This window comes from Mercurialis annua, linkage group LG2 (genome assembly GCF_937616625.2).
Source record: "Mercurialis annua linkage group LG2, ddMerAnnu1.2, whole genome shotgun sequence".
Lineage (NCBI taxonomy): Eukaryota > Viridiplantae > Streptophyta > Magnoliopsida > Malpighiales > Euphorbiaceae > Mercurialis > Mercurialis annua.
This window is the reverse complement of record NC_065571.1, coordinates 13,486,099-13,509,389: the sequence shown is the minus strand read 5'-3', so window position 1 is coordinate 13,509,389 and position 23,291 is coordinate 13,486,099. Positions and strand designations below refer to the sequence as shown.

The 23,291-nt window shown below is 30.4% G+C and overlaps 4 protein-coding genes, 1 long non-coding RNA gene and 1 pseudogene across 5 annotated transcripts; 1 reads left to right on the top strand and 5 right to left on the bottom strand.

The window, feature by feature from the left end:
- Positions 1–483: 483 nt before the first annotated feature.
- Positions 484–2,287, bottom strand: LOC126669338 (senescence-specific cysteine protease SAG39-like). Its single transcript, XM_050362786.2, has 2 exons — positions 1,810–2,287; positions 484–1,205 (listed from the first exon to the last, which is right to left on the bottom strand). Exons 1-2 carry the CDS (start codon positions 2,216–2,218, stop codon positions 613–615), a joined length of 1,002 nt encoding a protein of 333 aa, XP_050218743.1. The 5' UTR covers positions 2,219–2,287; the 3' UTR covers positions 484–612.
- Positions 2,288–3,728: 1,441 nt separating this feature from the next.
- Positions 3,729–5,589, bottom strand: LOC130015067 (senescence-specific cysteine protease SAG39-like; annotated as a pseudogene).
- Positions 5,590–7,026: 1,437 nt separating this feature from the next.
- Positions 7,027–9,405, top strand: LOC126669342 (uncharacterized). Its single transcript, XR_007638462.2, has 3 exons — positions 7,027–7,205; positions 8,337–8,421; positions 9,064–9,405. It is a non-coding gene; the product is annotated as an uncharacterized LOC126669342 (long non-coding RNA).
- A 676-nt stretch (positions 9,406–10,081) lies between these two features.
- On the bottom strand, positions 10,082–11,852 carry LOC130014718 (senescence-specific cysteine protease SAG39-like). Its single transcript, XM_056104546.1, has 2 exons — positions 11,403–11,852; positions 10,082–10,803 (listed from the first exon to the last, which is right to left on the bottom strand). Exons 1-2 carry the CDS (start codon positions 11,809–11,811, stop codon positions 10,211–10,213), a joined length of 1,002 nt encoding a protein of 333 aa, XP_055960521.1. The 5' UTR covers positions 11,812–11,852; the 3' UTR covers positions 10,082–10,210.
- Positions 11,853–13,408: 1,556 nt separating this feature from the next.
- On the bottom strand, positions 13,409–15,169 carry LOC126669339 (senescence-specific cysteine protease SAG39-like). Its single transcript, XM_056104562.1, has 2 exons — positions 14,737–15,169; positions 13,409–14,131 (listed from the first exon to the last, which is right to left on the bottom strand). The coding sequence occupies exons 1-2, from the start codon at positions 15,068–15,070 to the stop codon at positions 13,539–13,541; spliced, it is 927 nt and encodes a 308-aa protein (XP_055960537.1). The 5' UTR covers positions 15,071–15,169; the 3' UTR covers positions 13,409–13,538.
- Positions 15,170–16,740: 1,571 nt separating this feature from the next.
- LOC126669340 (senescence-specific cysteine protease SAG39-like) lies at positions 16,741–18,489 on the bottom strand. The gene is made up of 2 exons (XM_050362787.2): positions 18,066–18,489; positions 16,741–17,463 (listed from the first exon to the last, which is right to left on the bottom strand). Exons 1-2 carry the CDS (start codon positions 18,472–18,474, stop codon positions 16,871–16,873), a joined length of 1,002 nt encoding a protein of 333 aa, XP_050218744.1. The 5' UTR covers positions 18,475–18,489; the 3' UTR covers positions 16,741–16,870.
- Between the last annotated feature and the right edge of the window lie 4,802 nt (positions 18,490–23,291).

Genomic DNA, 23,291 nt, shown 5'->3' with positions numbered 1-23,291 from the left:
TAAATATGACCTATATGTATATATCTTAACATATTAAACGTAACAGAAACAATGATTTGAAAGACCCGTTTATCCAGACTTCAGAATAAACGTTTTTTAGTTGGCTCCGAACTGAGAATTGAACTAATAAATAATGACAATTCTTTCTCTAGATTTGCATTTGGTTTGTCATTAACCACAATTAAAGAAGATTAAAATTCAAAATCCATTTTATTACATGATCCATAATTTAATGACTAAATTAAAAAAAATAGAAAAAAGTTTGGAGAAATAGAGAGTTTTGGTTCCAACTTGAAAGTTCGGGAGTTTAATACCTTACATTAGTTACTTTCTTAATCAATTTTTTTTTTCAATTAGAATGAAATGAAATGTATTAATAATAAGTCAAAGCTAACTATGAGTGCTTCAAAATAATTTGATCAAATTAAGAGTATCAACACAGTACATCTTTGTATCCAAAGGTTAACTCCATCACATTCTCGATTAGCACAGAAATAATAATTTTTTATTTCTAAAATTAATTCTCGATTGGAATACATTATTTAAGTCAATCTAAAAATATTTCCGAGAACCAAAAAAAACACTAACTACTAACAAAGTGATAGCGGATGTTTATGCTACTGGATAAGAACAATCTGTCGCTATACCACAAAGACCGTTCTCCGATTTTACGTCTTTCTCCATTCTCACGAATCCTTTCTCTCCCCATTTTCTTCCCCATGAATTCTTGACAAGCCAATACTTTATTTCAGTTTTAGTTCTTCCATATCCCACTGCTAATACTCCATGATTTACATCACTTCCACAGCTCCCGCTGTAAATTCCACTTTTATAGAACTGAAATGTTTTTGCACCAGCATCAATTGCGACCGAGACTGGCTGATTAGCCACTGCCTTCATTAGTTCTTCCTCGTTGTTGGCCGGAACTTTTTGGTACCCTGTGATTTTAACTATCCTAGAAGTTACCTTTCTAGTGTCACACTTCCCGTCAGCTCCTTTATAAGGGTATTTCAGTTCGGTAGTGATACCGCGATTATTTATAATGAACTTGTAAGCGTCCTCCATCGAACCTCCTTCGCAACCTTTGTCTTCGTCTTTAATGTCGCAATCTACAAGCTCTTGTACAGACAGGGATTCTAATTGTTTTGTTTCTATCTTATGAAGTCCTTCTGTTGCTCCCACAGCTGAGAAAGCCCAGCAACTTCCTGCTCATACGAAATATAGCAAGCTCGCTTATAAGTCAAGTTATACGAAAACAAAAATGCTCATAAAAATAGACATGGAAAATATATATTTTTCAAATGGTTTTATGAATCAAAAAATTAACATGAATATTGTGCCAATACTAATAAAACTTGTAAGTTTTAGAAGCACTGATAAAAATGGTAAATAATGAAATTATATCTTCGAATATATTGGAAAAGAGTTTCATTTTGCAATGGTTTCATGTTCGAAAATTAAAATATACCAACAGTGTCACTACTAATTAAAAAAATTATTTAATTAATTACAGTATATGATTGAAAGACTAAATTGTAAATATAACTAAATTCACCAATTTATATTAATTGCTTCTAATTTTGCTTATGTAACGATCCTTGTCACGTAAGTTATTTGATTGAATCAAGAAAAGACACATAATTCAAATGATTCGATATATATTATCTTAGCAAAATAAAATTTAATTAACTCTATTGAACGAATTTAGCTATAATTCATTATAATTAAAAAAATAAAAAGGTTTAACCAAAATATTTAATATAAAAAGCGTTAAATAGAAAGGAAAATGTTTGAAATCATGCCACTTACCACACTGTCCTTGATCCTTAACACTCGTAACGGCATGTTTGTCTGTCCAATCTATATCAGAAGGCGGATCAGTAACATTCTCATACTTAAATGCTGTTACCGCCATTGATGAACTACTAGGCTTCTTATAACCAGTCGAAAGAGCTCTAAATTCTTCATTAGTTAAATCCGTAAATTGATTAATCCCTAACTCAAATGACTTATTACTCGCAGCATTAAACGACTCAATGAACTCAACATTTCTCTTGAAAATCTGATACCGTTTAAGTTTCTCCTGATCATCTTTATAAGTTTTTCCATATTCAGACACCCATAGCTCATGTTTTTCCGCCATTTTTGACGCATGAAGCTCGCGACAAGAAGCGAAATTGAAAAAGAAGAGAGCAATTAACAAAAATTGAATTGCCATTTTAATACTAAAACAAGTGTGTTTGATTGTGTTTGAGTGATGAGTTCTGTCTTAAATAGAGCCGAAGAGATGTTAGAAGTGAAAGATTCAAAGAGTTAATTACAGAAGTTGTATGAAAATTTTAAAGTTGTCCATGTGTTTGGTTATGAGGATTTTAAGGTTTCCAAATGTTTTTATTTTTGAAGAATTGAAGTATTAGATTATATGTGGCGATCAAAGATGAGATGGGTTAGTTGAGAGTGTTACATGTGGTGACAATTATGCAAGAATATAGAGAAAGTTATGAGGATGATTTCTCAGTTTATATCGGAATTAGGTTGATGTCCGCACAATTTTTATATTATTGATATTTTATTAAATTATCAAAAAAAAAATTATGTTTATTTGAAATTTGTTTTTAAGCCTTATACTATATAATTTAATTAGTTGTTAAAAATAAAAGATTGAGTTAATTTTATTTATTTATTTAATCTAATTAATTTAAATTTGAGATCGAATGAAATTAATTAATTTATTTTTAAAAAAATTTCCTTTATTTCTATATATTAACGTAAAATTATTTCTATAACCTAGAAATAAATTTTTGTAATTTTATAATATGATACAATTTAAATTTAATAATTATATAAAACAATATTACATTTAATAACTTATAAAATTATTGATATACTAAAATTCTTTAAATTTTACAAGCATAAAATGTATAAACTTCTATTAGTTTACACTTTTGCATGGTAACTTTAATTTTAAAAAGTATTTTATTTACTAATAATTTATAAAATACATATATATTAAAAAACTCTTCAAATAATTGCCGTAAATTGGTTTGGGCCTACAAAATGCAAAAATTGAAAATGTGAACCAACCTCTTTTGATTTTGAATATTCGATCATGTGTTACTATACACTAAAATATAAATAAGTGATATTAGATCTTCATATTTGGTTCATGAAATAGATGTGGAATGAAATAACTATTTTTTATAGAATGATTATTATTTACTTTACTTCATGGAATAGTTATTTTATGGAATTTCTATTCCATGATTTTGTGAAATAAACATTATAAAAAATTACTGTTTTATTTAATGCTATTTTATTTTATGAACTAAATATGACCTATATGTATATATCTTAACATATTAAACGTAACAGAAACAATGATTTGAAAGACCCGTTTATCCAGACTTCAGAATAAACGTTTTTTAGTTGGCTCCGAACTGAGAATTGAACTAATAAATAATGACAATTCTTTCTCTAGATTTGCATTTGGTTTGTCATTAACCACAATTAAAGAAGATTAAAATTCAAAATCCATTTTATTACATGATCCATAATTTAATGACTAAATTAAAAAAAAATAGAAAAAAGTTTGGAGAAATAGAGAGTTTTGGTTCCAACTTGAAAGTTCGGGAGTTTAATACCTTACATTAGTTACTTTCTTAATCAATTTTTTTTTTCAATTAGAATGAAATGAAATGTATTAATAATAAGTCAAAGCTAACTATGAGTGCTTCAAAATAATTTGATCAAATTAAGAGTATCAACACAGTACATCTTTGTATCCAAAGGTTAACTCCATCACATTCTCGATTAGCACAGAAATAATAATTTTTTATTTCTAAAATTAATTCTCGATTGGAATACATTATTTAAGTCAATCTAAAAATATTTCCGAGAACCAAAAAAAACACTAACTACTAACAAAGTGATAGCGGATGTTTATGCTACTGGATAAGAACAATCTGTCGCTATACCACAAAGACCGTTCTCCGATTTTACGTCTTTCTCCATTCTCACGAATCCTTTCTCTCCCCATTTTCTTCCCCATGAATTCTTGACAAGCCAATACTTTATTTCAGTTTTAGTTCTTCCATATCCCACTGCTAATACTCCATGGTTTACATCACTTCCACAGCTCCCGCTGTAAATTCCACTTTTATAGAACTGAAATGTTTTTGCACCAGCATCAATTGCGACCGAGACTGGCTGATTAGCCACTGCCTTCATTAGTTCTTCCTCGTTGTTGGCCGGAACTTTTTGGTACCCGGTGATTTTAACTATCCTAGAAGTTACCTTTCTAGTGTCACACTTCCCGTCGGCTCCTTTATAAGGGTATTTCAGTTCGGTAGTGATACCGCGATTATTTATAATGAACTTGTAAGCGTCCTCCATCGAACCTCCTTCGCAACCTTTGTCTTCGCCTTTAATGTCGCAATCTACAAGCTCTTGTACGGACAGGGATTCTAATTGTTTTGTTTCTATCTTATGAAGTCCTTCTGTTGCTCCCACAGCTGAGAAAGCCCAGCAACTTCCTGCTCATACGAAATATAGCAAGCTCGCTTATAAGTTAAGTTATATGAAAACAAAAATGCTCATAAAAATAGACATGGAAAATATATATTTTTCAAATGGTTTTATGAATCAAAAAATTAACATGAATATTGTGCCAATACTAATAAAACTTGTAAGTTTTAGAAGCACTGATAAAAATGGTAAATAATGAAATTATATCTTCGAATATATTGGAAAAGAGTTTCATTTTGCAATGGTTTCATGTTCGAAAATTAAAATATACCAACAGTGTCACTACTAATTAAAAAAATTATTTAATTAATTACAGTATATGATTGAAAGACTAAATTGTAAATATAACTAAATTCACCAATTTATATTAATTGCTTCTAATTTTGCTTATGTAACGATCCTTGTCACGTAAGTTATTTGATTGAATCAAGAAAAGACACATAATTCAAATGATTCGATATATATTATCTTAGCAAAATAAAATTTAATTAACTCTATTGAACGAATTTAGCTATAATTCATTATAATTAAAAAAAATAAAAAGGTTTAACCAAAATATTTAATATAAAAAGCGTTAAATAGAAAGGAAAATGTTTGAAATCATGCCACTTACCACACTGTCCTTGATCCTTAACACTCGTAACGGCATGTTTGTCTGTCCAATCTATATCAGAAGGCGGATCAGTAACATTCTCATACTTAAATGCTGTTACCGCCATTGATGAACTACTAGGCTTCTAATAACCAGTCGAAAGAGCTCTAAATTCTTCATTAGTTAAATCCGTAAATTGATTAATCCCTAACTCAAATGACTTATTACTCGCAGCATTAAACGACTCAATGAACTCAACATTGCTCTTGAAAATCTGATACCGTTTAAGTTTCTCCTGATCATCTTTATAAGTTTTTCCATATTCAGACACCCATAGCTCATGTTTTTCCGCCATTTTTGACGCATGAAGCTCGCGACAAGAAGCGAAATTGAAAAAGAAGAGAGCAATTAACAAAAATTGAATTGCCATTTTAATACTAAAACAAGTGTGTTTGGTTGTGTTTGAGTGATGAGTTCTGTCTTAAATAGAGCCGAAGAGATGTTAGAAGTGAAAGATTCAAAGAGTTAATTACAGAAGTTGTATGAAAATTTTAAAGTTGTCCATGTGTTTGGTTATGAGGATTTTAAGGTTTCCAAATGTTTTTATTTTTGAAGAATTGAAGTATTAGATTATATGTGGCGATCAAAGATGAGATGGGTTAGTCGAGAGTGTTACATGTGGTGACAATTATGCAAGAATATAGAGAAAGTTATGAGGATGATTTCTCAGTTTATATAGGAATTAGGTTGATGTCCGCACAATTTTTATATTATTGATATTTTATTAAATTATCAAAAAAAAAAATTATGTTTATTTGAAATTTGTTTTTAAGCCTTATACTATATAATTTAATTAGTTGTTAAAAATAAAAAATTGAGTTAATTTTATTTATTTATTTAATCTAATTAAATTAAATTTCAGATCGAATGAAATTAATTTATTTATTTTTAAAAAAATTTCCTTTATTTCTATATCTTATATTAACGTAAAATTATTTCTATAACCTAGAAATAAATTTTTATAATTTTATAATATGATACAATTTAAATTTAATAACTATATAAAACAATATTGCATTTAATAACTTATAAAATTATTGATATACTAAAATTCTTTAAATTTTACAAGCATAAAATGTATAAACTTCTATTAGTTTACACTTTTGCATGGTAACTTTAATTTTAAAAAGTACTTTATTTGCTAATAATTTATAAAATACATATATATTAAAAAACTCTTCAAATAATTGCCGTAAAACGGTTTGGGCCTACAAAATGCAAAAATTGAAAATGTGAACCAACCTCTTTTGATTTTGAATATTCGATCATGTGTTACTATACACTAAAATATAAATAAGTGATATTAGATCTTCATATTTGGTTCATGAAATAGATGTGGAATGAAATAACTATTTTTTATAGAATGATTATTATTTACTTTACTTCATGGAATAGTTATTTTATGGAATTTCTATTCCATGATTTTGTTGTAATAACCCGTAAGATTTTTAAGGAAAAGTCGTACCGGAAATATTTGGAGTTTAGGATTTCAAGAAAGAAGGACGGAAAAGAGATTAGACTTTAGGATTTTGTCGGGTCTTAGAAAATTTAAGAAATTGATAAAACAAAGTCTAAGCTAAAATTTTATTTTATTTTAGAATATTTATTAGTAGGATTATAAATAAATAGGAAATTAGTCCTAGCTAATGAATTAAGTACCCGAAAGGAATATAAAAATGAAATTTATACGAGAAGTGTTAAGTTTAAGAAACGATTCGGGTTTAGTATGACGACGTTTACGGAAGTGAAATAAAATATAATTTAAGTTAAAAAAAAAAAAAAAAAGGGCCTAAGATTAATTAAAGCCTATTTCTATTGTTAAGCCCATATACCCAAAGCCCACTAACTAAACCCATTAGCTATTAATCATAATCTCATATTTTTCTTATCTTCCACCATAAGCCATAAAGACCAAACTCTCATCCTCACCAAGCTCTCATTGCCGAACCCACCCCCTTCCTCCATCATCACCATTAATCAACCTCAAGCTAAGGGATTTTGAAGGAAAAATCAATTAAAAAAATCAAAGGTAAACTCTTTTCTTTCATTTATTTAAAGCTTGGTTGATTAATTAAGGTTAATTGGAGGGTGAATTGATGTTAGGTTTTGGAGAATTGTGAAAGAATTTTAAACCATTTATTTTCAGCTTTATTAATTGGTAAATTGTGGATTAGTAATATGTTAGGATTTGGTAATTTTAATGATTAGAATTCAGCTATGATATTTGATGTTTGTTGTGAGTTTTTAATGAGTTTGAGAGTTGATTTTGAGCTAAATTTGAGAAATAAAATGGCTAGGGTGATGGCTGATCTTAGGTGCTCGACGGGACGGGTTTCCGGCGGCCGGAGATAGCTCCGGTGAGCAGCAAAGGCTGCTCACCATGAGCAGCCCCTACGGGCAGAATTCTGCCTCGGCAGAATTCTGCCGCAGGGCAGCAGCTCTGCTCTTAAAGAGCAGAGCTGCGGCAGCCTTTGAGGGCTGCAATTGCAGCCCTCGGACATCGGGGGAGAGGGTAATTCGACGTGATTTCGACCCTCGCTCGAACACCTTTGAGTTTGAATTAAAAACGAGAACTTAGCGAGTTGTTAAAAGTGGATTACGTTGTTAAGAAAATGTTCAAAAGTGTTGGAAAAATGGAAAAAAACAAAAATGTATGAATATATATATAATTTAAGGTTAAGTTAAGATTAGTTATTTATTAGTTAAATTGGTATTTAAGATTTGTTATGAAAAATGGAATAGAATTATATGTTAAATTTATAAATAGAAGTTTAAGTTACGATAACAAAATCGTAACGCCTAAAAAAAAAAAATGGATTTGTTAAATGTCGATTAAGGGTTCGACATGAGTTGAATACTAACATAATGTTAGCTATTCAAAATGTTGAGATTGAGTTCGGAATGTGTTAGTCATTTATAATCTTTGTCGATAAGCAAAACTTTGACGATTAACATGTTAAGTTGTTAGAAGTTTGTAAACTTCTATTAAATAAACTCTTGGACTTAGGATTTTTATTAGACCTTAAAAAGGTCTACTTTGTTAGTTTTAGGTCGAGGTTAGACACGGTTAAATTATAGCGAATCAAGTGTGCGTTTTACCTTAAGTCTATAGAGTCCATCGAGTTAGAATCTTATTTAAGTTAATTTACATCTTATTTAGATCCGGCAAGGAACGCAGCTAACGGACAAGGAGCACCTTAAACTAGACGGCAGTTAATCGATCGAGGTTTTAGGAGTAGCAAGCGGTGAGTTTATATATGTTTACATTTGACGTATTAACTGTGCATAACTTTTAAATACAAAACTTTTATATAAATTGCATAGCATTGTTTTATTATTGAAATGTTTATTATAAATTACATGCATCATTGTTTTGAAACCAATGTAAGTCCGATGAAACAAGCTTTCCTATTGGGCGGCAATAGGAACTGTGTGATCACCAGTTTTGATCTGAGCGCTTTATAATTAGAAATGTGAAATGTGAAATCGGAAGGAGGATTATGTATTTGATAGATACGTGAGTAACTCGGTCGAACTATCTCGGGACCCGTATCTAGTGAGTAACTCGGTCGAACTATCTCGGGACTCACACCTTGGGATTAAGTAGTGGCATAAGTAACTCGGTCGAACTATCTCGGGACTATGCCACGTGGTAACGGTAACTCGGTCGAACTATCTCGGGACCGTACCACTAAGGATCAAATGATATGATGTTATATATTATGGTTACAATGATTCTCGAATATGAATGATTTATTTGGGTGTAGGGTTTCATTCGGAATTTATGTTTGGATGCATATGAATAAATGTTTATAGCATTGTTTTGTTTTAAATAATACTCATTTGTAAACTATAAACTCACTCAGCGTTGACTGACCCCCAAATAGTCTTTCCTTTCAGGTAAAATGTTTTGATGTGACGGACTTCTATCCTTGTTCAGAAGTCCGTATTTTGGAAGTATGTAAATAAGAAGACGTCGATCGATAGTGCTGCAGTAGATGTCAAGTCCTAGTTATGAATATGGCTTTACTGAACGGTTTTAATATTTTATCCAACTCTGATATGTAAATAAAGCTTTAAACTGCGCTTTTAACCGTTTACTATATTTTGCAAACCGGGCTATGCTTGATGTGTGACATCGCATGATAAGACCCTGGCTTATCGTACATCGCTTCGGACGATGTTACAAGTATTGTAAATATTTCAAGTTTATGAAAATGTTTTATGAAGGATCGTTTTATTTATATTATTCATTATATTGCGAAAAAGTTTTACTCGTTTTTAGGCTTGCTACGGGTTTCGGAGCTACCACTCCCACTCCCTAGCGCCGGTCACGGCTCGAGATTTCGGGTCGTGACATTTGTGAAATAAACATTATAAAAAATTACTGTTTTATTTAATGCTATTTTATTTTATGAACTAAATATGACCTATATGTATATATCTTAACATATTAAACGTAACAGAAACAATGATTTGAAAGACCCGTTTATCCAGACTTCAGAATAAACGTTTTTTAGTTGGCTCCGAACTGAGAATTGAACTAATAAATAATGGCAATTCTTTCTCTAGATTTGCATTTGGTTTGTCATTAACCACACTTAAAGAAGATTAAAATTCAAAATCCATTTTATTACATGATCCATAATTTAATGACTAAATTAAAAAAAAAATAGAAAAAAGTTTGGAGAAATAGAGAGTTTTGGTTCCAACTTGAAAGTTCGGGAGTTTAATACCTTACATTAGTTACTTTCTTAATCAATTTTTTTTTTCAATTAGAATGAAATGAAATGTATTAATAATAAGTCAAAGCTAACTATGAGTGCTTCAACATAATTTGATCAAATTAAGAGTATCAACACAGTACATCTTTGTATCCAAAGGTTAACTCCATCACATTCTCGATTAGCACAGAAATAATAATTTTTTATTTCTAAAATTAATTCTCGATTGGAATACATTATTTAAGTCAATCTAAAAATATTTCCGAGAACCAAAAAAAACACTAACTACTAACAAAGTGATAGCGAATGTTTATGCTACTGGATAAGAACAATCTGTCGCTATACCACAAAGACCGTTCTCCGATTTTACGTCTTTCTCCATTCTCACGAATCCTTTCTCTCCCCATTTTCTTCCCCATGAATTCTTGACAAGCCAATACTTTATTTCAGTTTTAGTTCTTCCATATCCCACTGCTAATACTCCATGATTTACATCACTTCCACAGCTCCCGCTGTAAATTCCACTTTTATAGAACTGAAATGTTTTTGCACCAGCATCAATTGCGACCGAGACAGGCTGATTAGCCACTGCCTTCATTAGTTCTTCCTCGTTGTTGGTCGGAACTTTTTGGTACCCTGTGATTTTAACTATCCTAGAAGTTACCTTTCTAGTGTCACACTTCCCGTCGGCTCCTTTATAAGGGTATTTCAGTTCGGTAGTGATACCGCGATTATTTATAATGAACTTGTAAGCGTCCTCCATCGAACCTCCTTCGCAACCTTTGTCTTCGCCTTTAATGTCGCAATCTACAAGCTCTTGTACGGACAGGGATTCTAATTGTTTTGTTTCTATCTTATGAAGTCCTTCTGTTGCTCCCACAGCTGAGAAAGCCCAGCAACTTCCTGCTCATACGAAATATAGCAAGCTCGCTTATAAGTTAAGTTATACGAAAACAAAAATGCTCATAAAAATAGACATGGAAAATATATATTTTTCAAATGGTTTTATGAATCAAAAAATTAACATGAATATTGTGCCAATACTAATAAAACTTGTAAGTTTTAGAAGCACTGATAAAAATGGTAAATAATGAAATTATATCTTCGAATATATTGGAAAAGAGTTTCATTTTGCAATGGTTTCATGTTCGAAAATTAAAATATACCAACAGTGTCACTACTAATTAAAAAAATTATTTAATTAATTACAGTATATGATTGAAAGACTAAATTGTAAATATAACTAAATTCACCAATTTATATTAATTGCTTCTAATTTTGCTTATGTAACGATCCTTGTCACGTAAGTTATTTGATTGAATCAAGAAAAGACACATAATTCAAATGATTCGATATATATTATCTTAGCAAAATAAAATTTAATTAACTCTATTGAACGAATTTAGCTATAATTCATTATAATTAAAAAAAAGGTTTAACCAAAATATTTAATATAAAAAGCGTTAAATAGAAAGGAAAATGTTTGAAATCATGCCACTTACCACACTGTCCTTGATCCTTAACACTCGTAACGGCATGTTTGTCTGTCCAATCTATATCAGAAGGCGGATCAGTAACATTCTCATACTTAAACGCTGTTACCGCCATTGATGAACTACTAGGCTTCTTATAACCAGTCGAAAGAGCTCTAAATTCTTCATTAGTTAAATCCGTAAATTGATTAATCCCTAACTCAAATGACTTATTACTCGCAGCATTAAACGACTCAATGAACTCAACATTGCTCTTGAAAATCTGATACCGTTTAAGTTTCTCCTGATCATCTTTATAAGTTTTTCCATATTCAGACACCCATAGCTCATGTTTTTCCGCCATTTTTGACGCATGAAGCTCGCGACAAGAAGCGAAATTGAAAAAGAAGAGAGCAATTAACAAAAATTGAATTGCCATTTTAATACTAAAACAAATGTGTTTGATTGTGTTTGAGTGATGAGTTCTGTCTTAAATAGAGCCGAAGAGATGTTAGAAGTGAAAGATTCAAAGAGTTAATTACAGAAGTTGTATGAAAATTTTAAAGTTGTCCATGTGTTTGGTTATGAGGATTTTAAGGTTTCCAAATGTTTTTATTTTTGAAGAATTGAAGTATTAGATTATATGTGGCGATCAAAGATGAGATGGATTAGTTGAGAGTGTTACATGTGGTGACAATTATGAAAGAATATAGAGAAAGTTATGAGGATGATTTCTCAGTTTATATAGGAATTAGGTTGATATCCGCACAATTTTTATATTATTGATATTTTATTAAATTATCAAAAAAAAATTATGTTTATTTGAAATTTGTTTTTAAGCCTTATACTATATAATTTAATTAGTTGTTAAAAATAAAAGATTGAGTTAATTTTATTTATTTATTTAATCTAATTAAATTAAATTTCAGATCGAATGAAATTAATTTATTTATTTTTAAAAAAATTTCCTTTATTTCTATATCTTATATTAACGTAAAATTATTTCTATAACCTAGAAATAAATTTTTATAATTTTATAATATGATACAATTTAAATTTAATAACTATATAAAACAATATTACATTTTATAACTTATAAAATTATTGATATACTAAAATTCTTTAAATTTTACAAGCATAAAATGTATAAACTTCTATTAGTTTACACTTTTGCATGGTAACTTTAATTTTAAAAAGTATTTTATTTACTAATAATTTATAAAATACATATATATTAAAAAACTCTTCAAATAATTGCCGTAAAACGGTTTGGGCCTACAAAATGCAAAAATTGAAAATGTGAACCAACCTCTTTTGATTTTGAATATTCGATCATGTGTTACTATACACTAAAATATAAATAAGTGATATTAGATCTTCATGTTTGGTTCATGAAATAGATGTGGAATTGAATAACTATTTTTTATAGAATGATTATTATTTACTTTACTTCATGGAATAGTTATTTTATGGAATTTCTATTCCATGATTTTGTGAAATAAACATTATAAAAAATTACTATTTTATTTAATGCTATTTTATTTTATGAACTAAATATGACCTATATGTATATATCTTAACATATTAAATGTAACAGAAACAATGATTTGAAAGACCCGTTTATCCAGACTTCAGAATAAACGTTTTTTAGTTGTCTCCGAACTTAGAATTGAACTAATAAATAATGACAATTCTTTCTCTAGATTTGCATTTGGTTTGTCATTAACCACACTTAAAGAAGATTAAAATTCAAAATCCATTTTATTACATGATCCATAATTTAATGACTAAATTAAAAAAAAAATAGAAAAAAGTTTGGAGAAATAGAGAGTTTTGGTTCCAACTTGAAAGTTCGGGAGTTTAATACCTTACATTAGTTACTTTCTTAATCAATTTTTTTTTTTCAATTAGAATGAAATGAAATGTATTAATAATAAGTCAAAGCTAACTATGAGTGCTTCAAATAATTTGATCAAATTAAGAGTATCAACACAGTACATCTTTGTATCCAAAGGTTAACTCCATCACATTCTCGATTAGCACAGAAATAATAATTTTTTATTTCTAAAATTAATTCTCGATTGGAATACATTATTTAACTCAATCTAAAAATATTTCCGAGAACAAAACAAAAACACTAACTACTAACAAAGTGATAGCGAATGTTTATGCTACTGGATAAGAACAATCTGTCGCTATACCACAAAGACCGTTCTCCGATTTTACGTCTTTCTCCATTCTCACGAATCCTTTCTCTCCCCATTTTCTTCCCCATGAATTCTTGACAAGCCAATACTTTATTTCAGTTTTAGTTCTTCCATATCCCACTGCTAATACTCCATGATTTACATCACTTCCACAGCTCCCGCTGTAAATTCCACTTTTATAGAACTGAAATGTTTTTGCACCAGCATCAATTGCGACCGAGACAGGCTGATTAGCCACTGCCTTCATTAGTTCTTCCTCGTTGTTGGTCGGAACTTTTTGGTACCCTGTGATTTTAACTATCCTAGAAGTTACCTTTCTAGTGTCACACTTCCCGTCGGCTCCTTTATAAGGGTATTTCAGTTCGGTAGTGATACCGCGATTATTTATAATGAACTTGTAAGCGTCCTCCATCGAACCTCCTTCGCAACCTTTGTCTTCGCCTTTAATGTCGCAATCTACAAGCTCTTGTACGGACAGAGATTCTAATTGTTTTGTTTCTATCTTATGAAGTCCTTCTGTTGCTCCCACAGCTGAGAAAGCCCAGCAACTTCCTGCTCATACGAAATATAGCAAGCTCGCTTATAAGTCAAGTTATACGAAAACAAAAATGCTCATAAAAATAGACATGGAAAATATATATTTTTCAAATGGTTTTATGAATCAAAAAATTAACATGAATATTGTGCCAATACTAATAAAACTTGTAAGTTTTAGAAGCACCCATAAAAATGGTAAATAATGAAATTATATCTTCGAATATATTGGAAAAGAGTTTCATTTTGCAATGGTTTCATGTTCGAAAATTAAAATATACCAACAGTGTCACTACTAATTAAAAAAATTATTTAATTAATTACAGTATATGATTGAAAGACTAAATTGTAAATATAACTAAATTCACCAATTTATATTAATTGCTTCTAATTTTGCTTATGTAACGATCCTTGTCACGTAAGTTATTTGATTGAATCAAGAAAAGACACATAATTCAAATGATTCGATATATATTATCTTAGCAAAATAAAATTTAATTAACTCTATTGAATGAATTTAGCTATAATTCATTATAATTAAAAAAAACAAAAAGGTTTAACCAAAATATTTAATATAAAAAGCGTTAAATAGAAAGGAAAATGTTTGAAATCATGCCACTTACCACACTGTCCTTGATCCTTAACACTCGTAACGGCATGTTTGTCTGTCCAATCTATATCAGAAGGCGGATCAGTAACATTCTCATACTTAAATGCTGTTACCGCCATTGATGAACTACTAGGCTTCTTATAACCAGTCGAAAGAGCTCTAAATTCTTCATTAGTTAAATCCGTAAATTGATTAATCCCTAACTCAAATGACTTATTACTCGCAGCATTAAACGACTCAATGAACTCAACATTGCTCTTGAAAATCTGATACCGTTTAAGTTTCTCCTGATCATCTTTATAAGTTTTTCCATATTCAGACACCCATAGCTCATGTTTTTCCGCCATTTTTCACGCATGAAGCTCGCGACAAGAAGCGAAATTGAAAAAGAAGAGAGCAATTAACAAAAATTGAATTGCCATTTTAATACTAAAACAAGTGTGTTTGGTTGTGTTTGAGTGATGAGTTCTGTCTTAAATAGAGCCGAAGAGATGTTAGAAGTGAAAGATTCAAAGAGTTAATTACAGAAGTTGTATGAAAATTTTAAAGTTGTCCATGTGTTTGGTTATGAGGATTTTAAGGTTTCCAAATGTTTTTATTTTTGAAGAATTGAAGTATTAGATTATATGTGGCGATCAAAGATGAGATGGGTTAGTTGAGAGTGTTACATGTGGTGACAATTATGCAAGAATATAGAGAAAGTTATGAGGATGATTTCTCAGTTTATATAGGAATTAGGTTGATGTCCGCACAATTTTTATATTATTGATATTTTATTAAATTATCAAAAAAAAAATTATGTTTATTTGAAATTTGTTTTTAAGCCTTATACTATATAATTTAATTAGTTGTTAAAAATAAAAAATTGAGTTAATTTTATTTATTTATTTAATCTAATTAAATTAAATTTCAGATCGAATGAAATTAATTTATTTATTTTTAAAACAATTTCCTTTATTTCTATATCTTATATTAACGTAAAATTATTTCTATAACCTAGAAATAAATTTTTATAATTTTATAATATGATACAATTTAAATTTAATAACTATATAAAACAATATTACATTTTATAACTTATAAAATTATTGATATACTAAAATTCTTTAAATTTTACAAGCATAAAATGTATAAACTTCTATTAGTTTACACTTTTGCATGGTAATTTTAATTTTAAAAAGTATTTTATTTACTAATAATTTATAAAATACATATATATTAAAAAACTCTTCAAATAATTGCCGTAAAACGGTTTGGGCCTACAAAATGCAAAAATTGAAAATGTGAACCAACCTCTTTTGATTTTGAATATTCGATCATGTGTTACTATACACTAAAATATAAATAAGTGATATTAGACCTTCATGTTTGGTTCATGAAATTGATGTGGAATGAAATAACTATTTTTTATAGAATGATTATTATTTACTTTACTTCATGGAATAGTTATTTTATGGAATTTCTATTCCATGATTTTGTGAAATAAACATTATAAAAAATTATTATTTTATTTAATGCTATTTTATTTTATGAACTAAATATGACCTATATGTATATATCTTAACATATTAAATGTAACAGAAACAATGATTTGAAAGACCCGTTTATCCAGATTTCAGAATAAACGTTTTTTAGTTGGCTCCGAACTTAAAATTGAACTAATAAATAATGACAATTCTTTCTCTAAATTTGCATTTGGTTTGTCATTAACCACACTTAAAGAAGATTAAAATTCAAATCCATTTTATTACATGATCCATAATTTAATGACTAAATTAAAAAAAAATAGAAAAAAGTTTGGAGAAATAGAGAGTTTTGGTTCCAACTTGAAAGTTCGGGAGTTTAATACCTTACATTAGTTACTTTCTTAATCAATTTTTTTTTTCAATTAGAATGAAATGAAATGTATTAATAATAAGTCAAAGCTAACTATGAGTGCTTCAAATAATTTGATCAAATTAAGAGTATCAACACAGTACATCTTTGTATCCAAAGGTTAACTCCATCACATTCTCGATTAGCACAGAAATAATAATTTTTTATTTCTAAAATTAATTCTCGATTGGAATACATTATTTAACTCAATCTAAAAATATTTCCGAGAACCAAAAAAAAACACTAACTACTAACAAAGTGATAGCGAATGTTTATGCTACTGGATAAGAACAATCTGTCGCTATACCACAAAGACCGTTCTCCGATTTTACGTCTTTCTCCATTCTCACGAATCCTTTCTCTCCCCATTTTCTTCCCCATGAATTCTTGACAAGCCAATACTTTATTTCAGTTTTAGTTCTTCCATATCCCACTGCTAATACTCCATGATTTACATCACTTCCACAGCTCCCGCTGTAAATTCCACTTTTATAGAACTGAAATGTTTTTGCACCAGCATCAATTGCGACCGAGACAGGCTGATTAGCCACTGCCTTCATTAGTTCTTCCTCGTTGTTGGCCGGAACTTTTTGGTACCCTGTGATTTTAACTATCCTAGAAGTTACCTTTCTAGTGTCACACTTCCCGTCGGCTCCTTTATAAGGGTATTTCAGTTCGGTAGTGATACCGCGATTATTTATAATGAACTTGTAAGCGTCCTCCATCGAACCTCCTTCGCAACCTTTGTCTTCGCCTTTAATGTCGCAATCTACAAGCTCTTGTACGGACAGGGATTCTAATTGTTTTGTTTCTATCTTATGAAGTCCTTCTGTTGCTCCCACAGCTGAGAAAGCCCAACAACTTCCTGCTCATACGAAATATAGCAAGCTCGCTTATAAGTCAAGTTATACGAAAACAAAAATGCTCATATAAATAGACATGGAAAATATATATTTTTCAAATGGTTTTATGAATCAAAAAATTAACATGAATATTGTGCCAATACTAATAAAACTTGTAAGTTTTAGAAGCACTGATAAAAATGGTAAATAATGAAATTATATCTTCGAATATATTGGAAAAGAGTTTCATTTTGCAATGGTTTCATGTTCGAAAATTAAAATATACCAACAGTGTCACTACTAATTAAAAAAATTATTTAATTAATTACAGTATATGATTGAAAGACTAAATTGTAAATATAACTAAATTCACCAATTTATATTAATTGCTTCTAATTTTGCTTATGTAACGATCCTTGTCACGTAAGTTATTTGATTGAATCAAGAAAAGACACATAATTCAAATGATTCGATATATATTATCATAGCAAAATAAAATTTTAATTAACTCTATTGAACGAATTTAGCTATAATTCATTATAATTAAAAAAAAAAGGTTTAACCAAAATATTTAATATAAAAAGCGTTAAATAGAAAGGAAAATGTTTGAAATCATGCCACTTACCACACTGTCCTTGATCCTTAACACTCGTAACGGCATGTTTGTCTGTCCAATCTATATCAGAAGGCGGATCAGTAACATTCTCATACTTAAACGCTGTTACCGCCATTGATGAACTACTAGGCTTCTTATAACCAGTCGAAAGAGCTCTAAATTCTTCATTAGTTAAATCCGTAAATTGATTAATCCCTAACTCAAATGACTTATTACTCGCAGCATTAAACGACTCAATGAACTCAACATTGCTCTTGAAAATCTGATACCGTTTAAGTTTCTCCTGATCATCTTTATAAGTTTTTCCATATTCAGACACCCATAGCTCATGTTTTTCCGCCATTTTTGACGCATGAAGCTCGCGACAAGAAGCGAAATTGGAAAAGAAGAGAGCAATTAACAAAAATTGAATTGCCATTTTAATACTAAAACAAGTGTGTTTGATTGTGTTTGAGTGATGAGTTCTGTCTTAAATTGAGCCGAAGAGATGTTAGAAGTGAAAGATTCAAAGAGTTAATTATAGAAGTTGTATGAAAATTTTAAAGTTGTCCATGTGTTTGGTTATGAGGATTTTAAGGTTTCCAAATGTTTTTATTTTTGAAGAATTGAAGTATTAGATTATATGTGGCGATCAAAGATGAGATGGGTTAGTTGAGAGTGTTACATGAGGTGACAATTATGCAAGAATATAGAGAAAGTTATGAGGATGATTTCTCAGTTTATATAGGAATTAGGTTGATGTCCGCACAATTTTTATATTATTGATATTTTATTAAATTATCAAAAAAAAAATTATGTTTATTTGAAATTTGTTTTTAAGCCTTATACTATATAATTTAATTAGTTGATAAAAATAAAAATTTGAGTTAATTTTATTTATTTATTTAATCTAATTAAATTAAATTTGAGATCGAATGAAATTAATTAATTTATTGTTAAAAAAATTTCCTTTATTTCTATATCTTATATTAACGTATAATTATTTCTATAACCTAGAAATAAATTTTTGTAATTTTATAATATGATACAATTTAAATTTAATAATTATATAAAACAATATTACATTTAATAACTTATAAAATTATTGATATACTAAAATTCTTTAAATTTTACAAGCATTAAATGTATTAACTTCTATTAGTTTACACTTTTGCATGGTAACTTTAATTTTAAAAAGTATTTTATTTACTAATAATTTATAATATACATATATATTAAAAAACTCTTCAAATAATTGTCGTAAAACGGTTTGGGCCTACAAAATGCAAAAATTGAACATGTGAACCAACCTCTTTTGATTTTGAATATTCGATCATGTGTTACTATACACTAAAATATAAATAAGTGATATTAGATCTTCATGTTTGGTTCATGAAATAGATGTGGAATGAAATAACTATTTTTTATAGAATGATTATTATTTACTTTACTTCATGGAATAGTTATTTTATGGAATTTCTATTCCATGATTTTGTGAAATGAACTGTCACGACCCAAATTATTGAGCCGCGACCGGCGCTAGGGAATGAGAGTGGTAGCTCCGAAACCCGTAGCAAGCCTAAAATCGTTATTAATTTTTCGCAATTAAAAATATATTATTATATATAAAACGTTTTCAGAAAGCTCGTTTAAACATTTTATTAATAAATATCAAAATCTCATATTACTTTCTGAAAACCATTAAAACACGATTCGTCATAGGTAGGGTTTTACAGTGCGATATCCCATATCCAGCCCTGCCCTGCTTCTAGTCACAGTCACTACCAATCCCACATATGGTAATTGGTTGACGAAATCAAACGGTTAAACATTACTGTTATGCACAGCTTCTTATATCAGAATTCATATTTCAAATACCGTTTGAAAATAAGCGTAAATCTCATATAGACACCTACGGACTACTGCAGCTCTAAAGGACAACGTGCTTTGTGCAAGTCAAACGACTTCCAACACAAAGGAGATGGTCTATCTGATCCGACTCCGATCACCTGAAAACAACAATGGTGAGGGGTCAGTATTTAGGGAAATACCGAGTGAGTCTGCATTTTACTAATGGTATTATCATACGAATATAGCATCGCATCTCAAGAAAACAATAATATAAAACATATAAACATGTATTTGATCCGTACGAAACTAATATCCTAACATGCGACACACTTCTCGAATAATCATTATCATTCAATCCAATCGTAAAGATCAATCGCGAGTCTAACTCGCTGGTGGCCCAGCCACTAGATACGGGGACTCCAGACTACACCGTAGCCGAGTACTCACTCGTATCAAAAACCCAATCGTAAATATAAATTGCGAGTCCAACTCGCTGGTGGCCCAGCCACATAAATTTCATAATCATCATCAGCTCCCAGCTGTGTCAAGTCATTTCTCAAATGCAAACATACTAGACTGACTCAATACTGGTGATCACACAGCCTATTGACACCCAATAGGTAGCTAGTTTCTTCGGATCGCATACTAGTCTTTCATAAATAAACTTGATAAAACATATAACATCTCAATCAATCATATGTAATGCGATGCGTATAAACAATATACGTATATATATATGAAAATTAACTTTTATACAAATAATACGCGAAAGTAAATTTGCCACTCACAGTGACCGCTTTCCGAAATACAATAGTATAACGATCCCATGAACTTCCATTCGTCGTTTGATCACATAGCTAATCCAGCTCGTCGGCCTGGTAGCTCGTTGATACTTCAGTTACTTAGTCAAGTTACCTGTACGTTTAATCCATAAACGTAGGCTTAGTATCAAAACCCTAAGTTATAAACTTAGGTTTACTCGATCTTATTCTAAATAAGTCTTTTTACTTTGATCGTGTTCTAAGACTTAGGCGAGATACTTGTTATATCTCTTATTCATTGATTTCTAATCATAGGTTTCTTTTATCTCGAAATCCTAATCGAATACGTCATGTTCGATATCTAAATTTATCGTTTTCGGGGTCCGTATTTCCTTTTTTGATGTCCGACACTCTTAAAGTCGGAAAACGGGATCATAGCGGGGTGAAAATACCGTATAGGTGCTTCACATAAACTATGCGCCCGCATAGTCTTGCTACGCGCCCGCGCATTATAGTTGCGCGCCCGCGCAAAGTCCTTACGCGCCCGCGTAAGATAGATACGCGCCCGCGTAACATTCTTACGCGCCCGCGTAAGACAGTTACGCGCCCGCGTAACATACTTACGCGCCCGCGTAACTATGTTACGCGCCCGCGTAACATTGTTACGCGCGCGCGTAACACTCGCCCTCGGCCATTCCGACGTGCTTCCGGTGTGAAAACGCTCCAAACGTGTTAATAACACTTAATCTAAGCTCAAAACACTATAATCCAATTCTAATATCGATTAAAACGATATAATCGTTTCGTGGCCTAAAACTTTGAATCGATATAACTTAAAATATATCCGTTTAAACGGTAAAACGACAAGCTTACCGCGATTCGCCTCTGGAATACGATCAATTCGAGCTATTAAACGTCGGAAACGGACGAGAAACGGAGATCGAGCGACGGATCGTTCAAAACCAACGTGAAAGATAAAAAGGAGAAAGAAATGATTTTTTGTTTCTCAATCCTTCATCTGGAAGGAGATCATATATATATAATTGGTCAAATGTCACTTTTAGTCCTTGAACTCTTTAACTTAAACCAATTCTCTATTAAACTTTCTAACTCAATTACTTACGTATTATTTATATCCAAATAAATAATACTAACCCAAAAATTATTATTCCCATCAATAATCTTCTAATTGTTATTCCCGAGGCTTAATTGGCTAATTTACACTTTAGCCCTTGAAACTTTTCAAAAGTTACAATTTAGTCCAAACGCATCCGCGTCCAAATTTTAAAAGGTCTCCGATTGACCCGAAACTTTTACCACATATACTATAAAACATTTCGCGGACCTTTGCGAAATAATTTCCATTTTAAGTCGTAGTGGCTAAATTACCACTTTAGTCCATGTACCTTATTTCGAGCTTTTCTTGACATTTCTCCTTCTAATTCCAATTCTAACTTTAGAATTGAAATATAATATTAAGTTTCTCGAAATAATCTTTTTCAAAACCGTCCTGCTAATATTTTATACTTATCTTAATTTCTCGGAAATCCTTCCGATATCGCTACTCCGGCGATGCAACACTGGACACGTGGTCCAATTAAATACTTAACTATTTTGGGGTATTACATTCTTCCCCCCTTATAAAAATTCGTCCTCGAATTTTCATATACTCTTCTTACTTACTTTAATCCCTTTTTTTTACATCTAGAATTGTATTCATAGTAGGAATACCGTGTTCGTCTTTTAATGCTGGTCAGCGCAAGGAATCGTCATTCCAATTTCTGTACTTCTTGCACTTTGATGTCAGTTATCACTGACAGCCTCACTTTTGATTTCATCTCTTTGAACTTTTAGTTTCTTACTGCAATCCAATGGCAGTTCGTCTTAATGACATCTTATTACTAAAGATAATAATCTTTGTCATTCAACATCTCCCTTTTATGACGACATTAGTCGTATTCATATGTATCTATGATTCGCCGTTCTTAATTCTTTACTTTTGTAGTCTCTTCCACATGGCCGTCATCACGGTCTGGTTCTTATTTGTCATTATGTTGGGATTTTTATCCCATTATCCACTATTCTCTTTTTGTCTCGTCACTTTACTTCTCGTATGAAGATTCTTTTGTTATCGTCGTTAATCATGGTTATCCATGAGGTGAATACTCAGGACATATCCTTATGAGGTCTTCACTTTTCTTGTAAAGCTTATTTAACCTTCTCCTTGCATCTAGATATATCGCATACCTTTTTATTCATCTGCATATCCATTGATTTATTTCCTTTATGCATGACGTACTTTTCTTTGAAATTCCTCGTTTCTTCTTATCTCACGTCGATCTGTTTCATCAATCTGGTTTTCAACCAGATAGGATTGTCATATAAGTCGCTGAATTCTTATTTTAATAAGACAGCGTGTGACTAATGCTTTGGTAAGCTTTCTTTCCTTACAATCCCTAAATGAGGATCTTAATCCTTTTCCAATCATATATTTGCATCAGAATGTCCTCTGATGACATCATTACTTGCTCCATATTTGATCTTTTTATTCATCATAATTTAACTCTTTCTTATCTATTCCTCCATTCCAATTCTCAATCTTAATTGGCTCTTAGCTTAGAAACCATTGTTCTTTACTATCACG

Bases quoted from the DNA above. Each gene is read 5' to 3' on its own strand.
- LOC126669338 (XM_050362786.2), bottom strand. From the start codon at position 2,218: ATGGCAATTCAATTTTTGTTAATTGCTCTCTTCTTTTTCAATTTCGCT. The intron at 1,206-1,809 runs GTAAGTGGCATG...TCGTATGAGCAG, and splicing joins TAAGGATCAAGGACAGTGTG to GAAGTTGCTGGGCTTTCTCA.
- LOC130014718 (XM_056104546.1), bottom strand. From the start codon at position 11,811: ATGGCAATTCAATTTTTGTTAATTGCTCTCTTCTTTTTCAATTTCGCT. The intron at 10,804-11,402 runs GTAAGTGGCATG...TCGTATGAGCAG, and splicing joins TAAGGATCAAGGACAGTGTG to GAAGTTGCTGGGCTTTCTCA.
- LOC126669339 (XM_056104562.1), bottom strand. From the start codon at position 15,070: ATGGCGGAAAAACATGAGCTATGGGTGTCTGAATATGGAAAAACTTAT. The intron at 14,132-14,736 runs GTAAGTGGCATG...TCGTATGAGCAG, and splicing joins TAAGGATCAAGGACAGTGTG to GAAGTTGCTGGGCTTTCTCA.
- LOC126669340 (XM_050362787.2), bottom strand. From the start codon at position 18,474: ATGGCAATTCAATTTTTGTTAATTGCTCTCTTCTTTTCCAATTTCGCT. The intron at 17,464-18,065 runs GTAAGTGGCATG...TCGTATGAGCAG, and splicing joins TAAGGATCAAGGACAGTGTG to GAAGTTGTTGGGCTTTCTCA.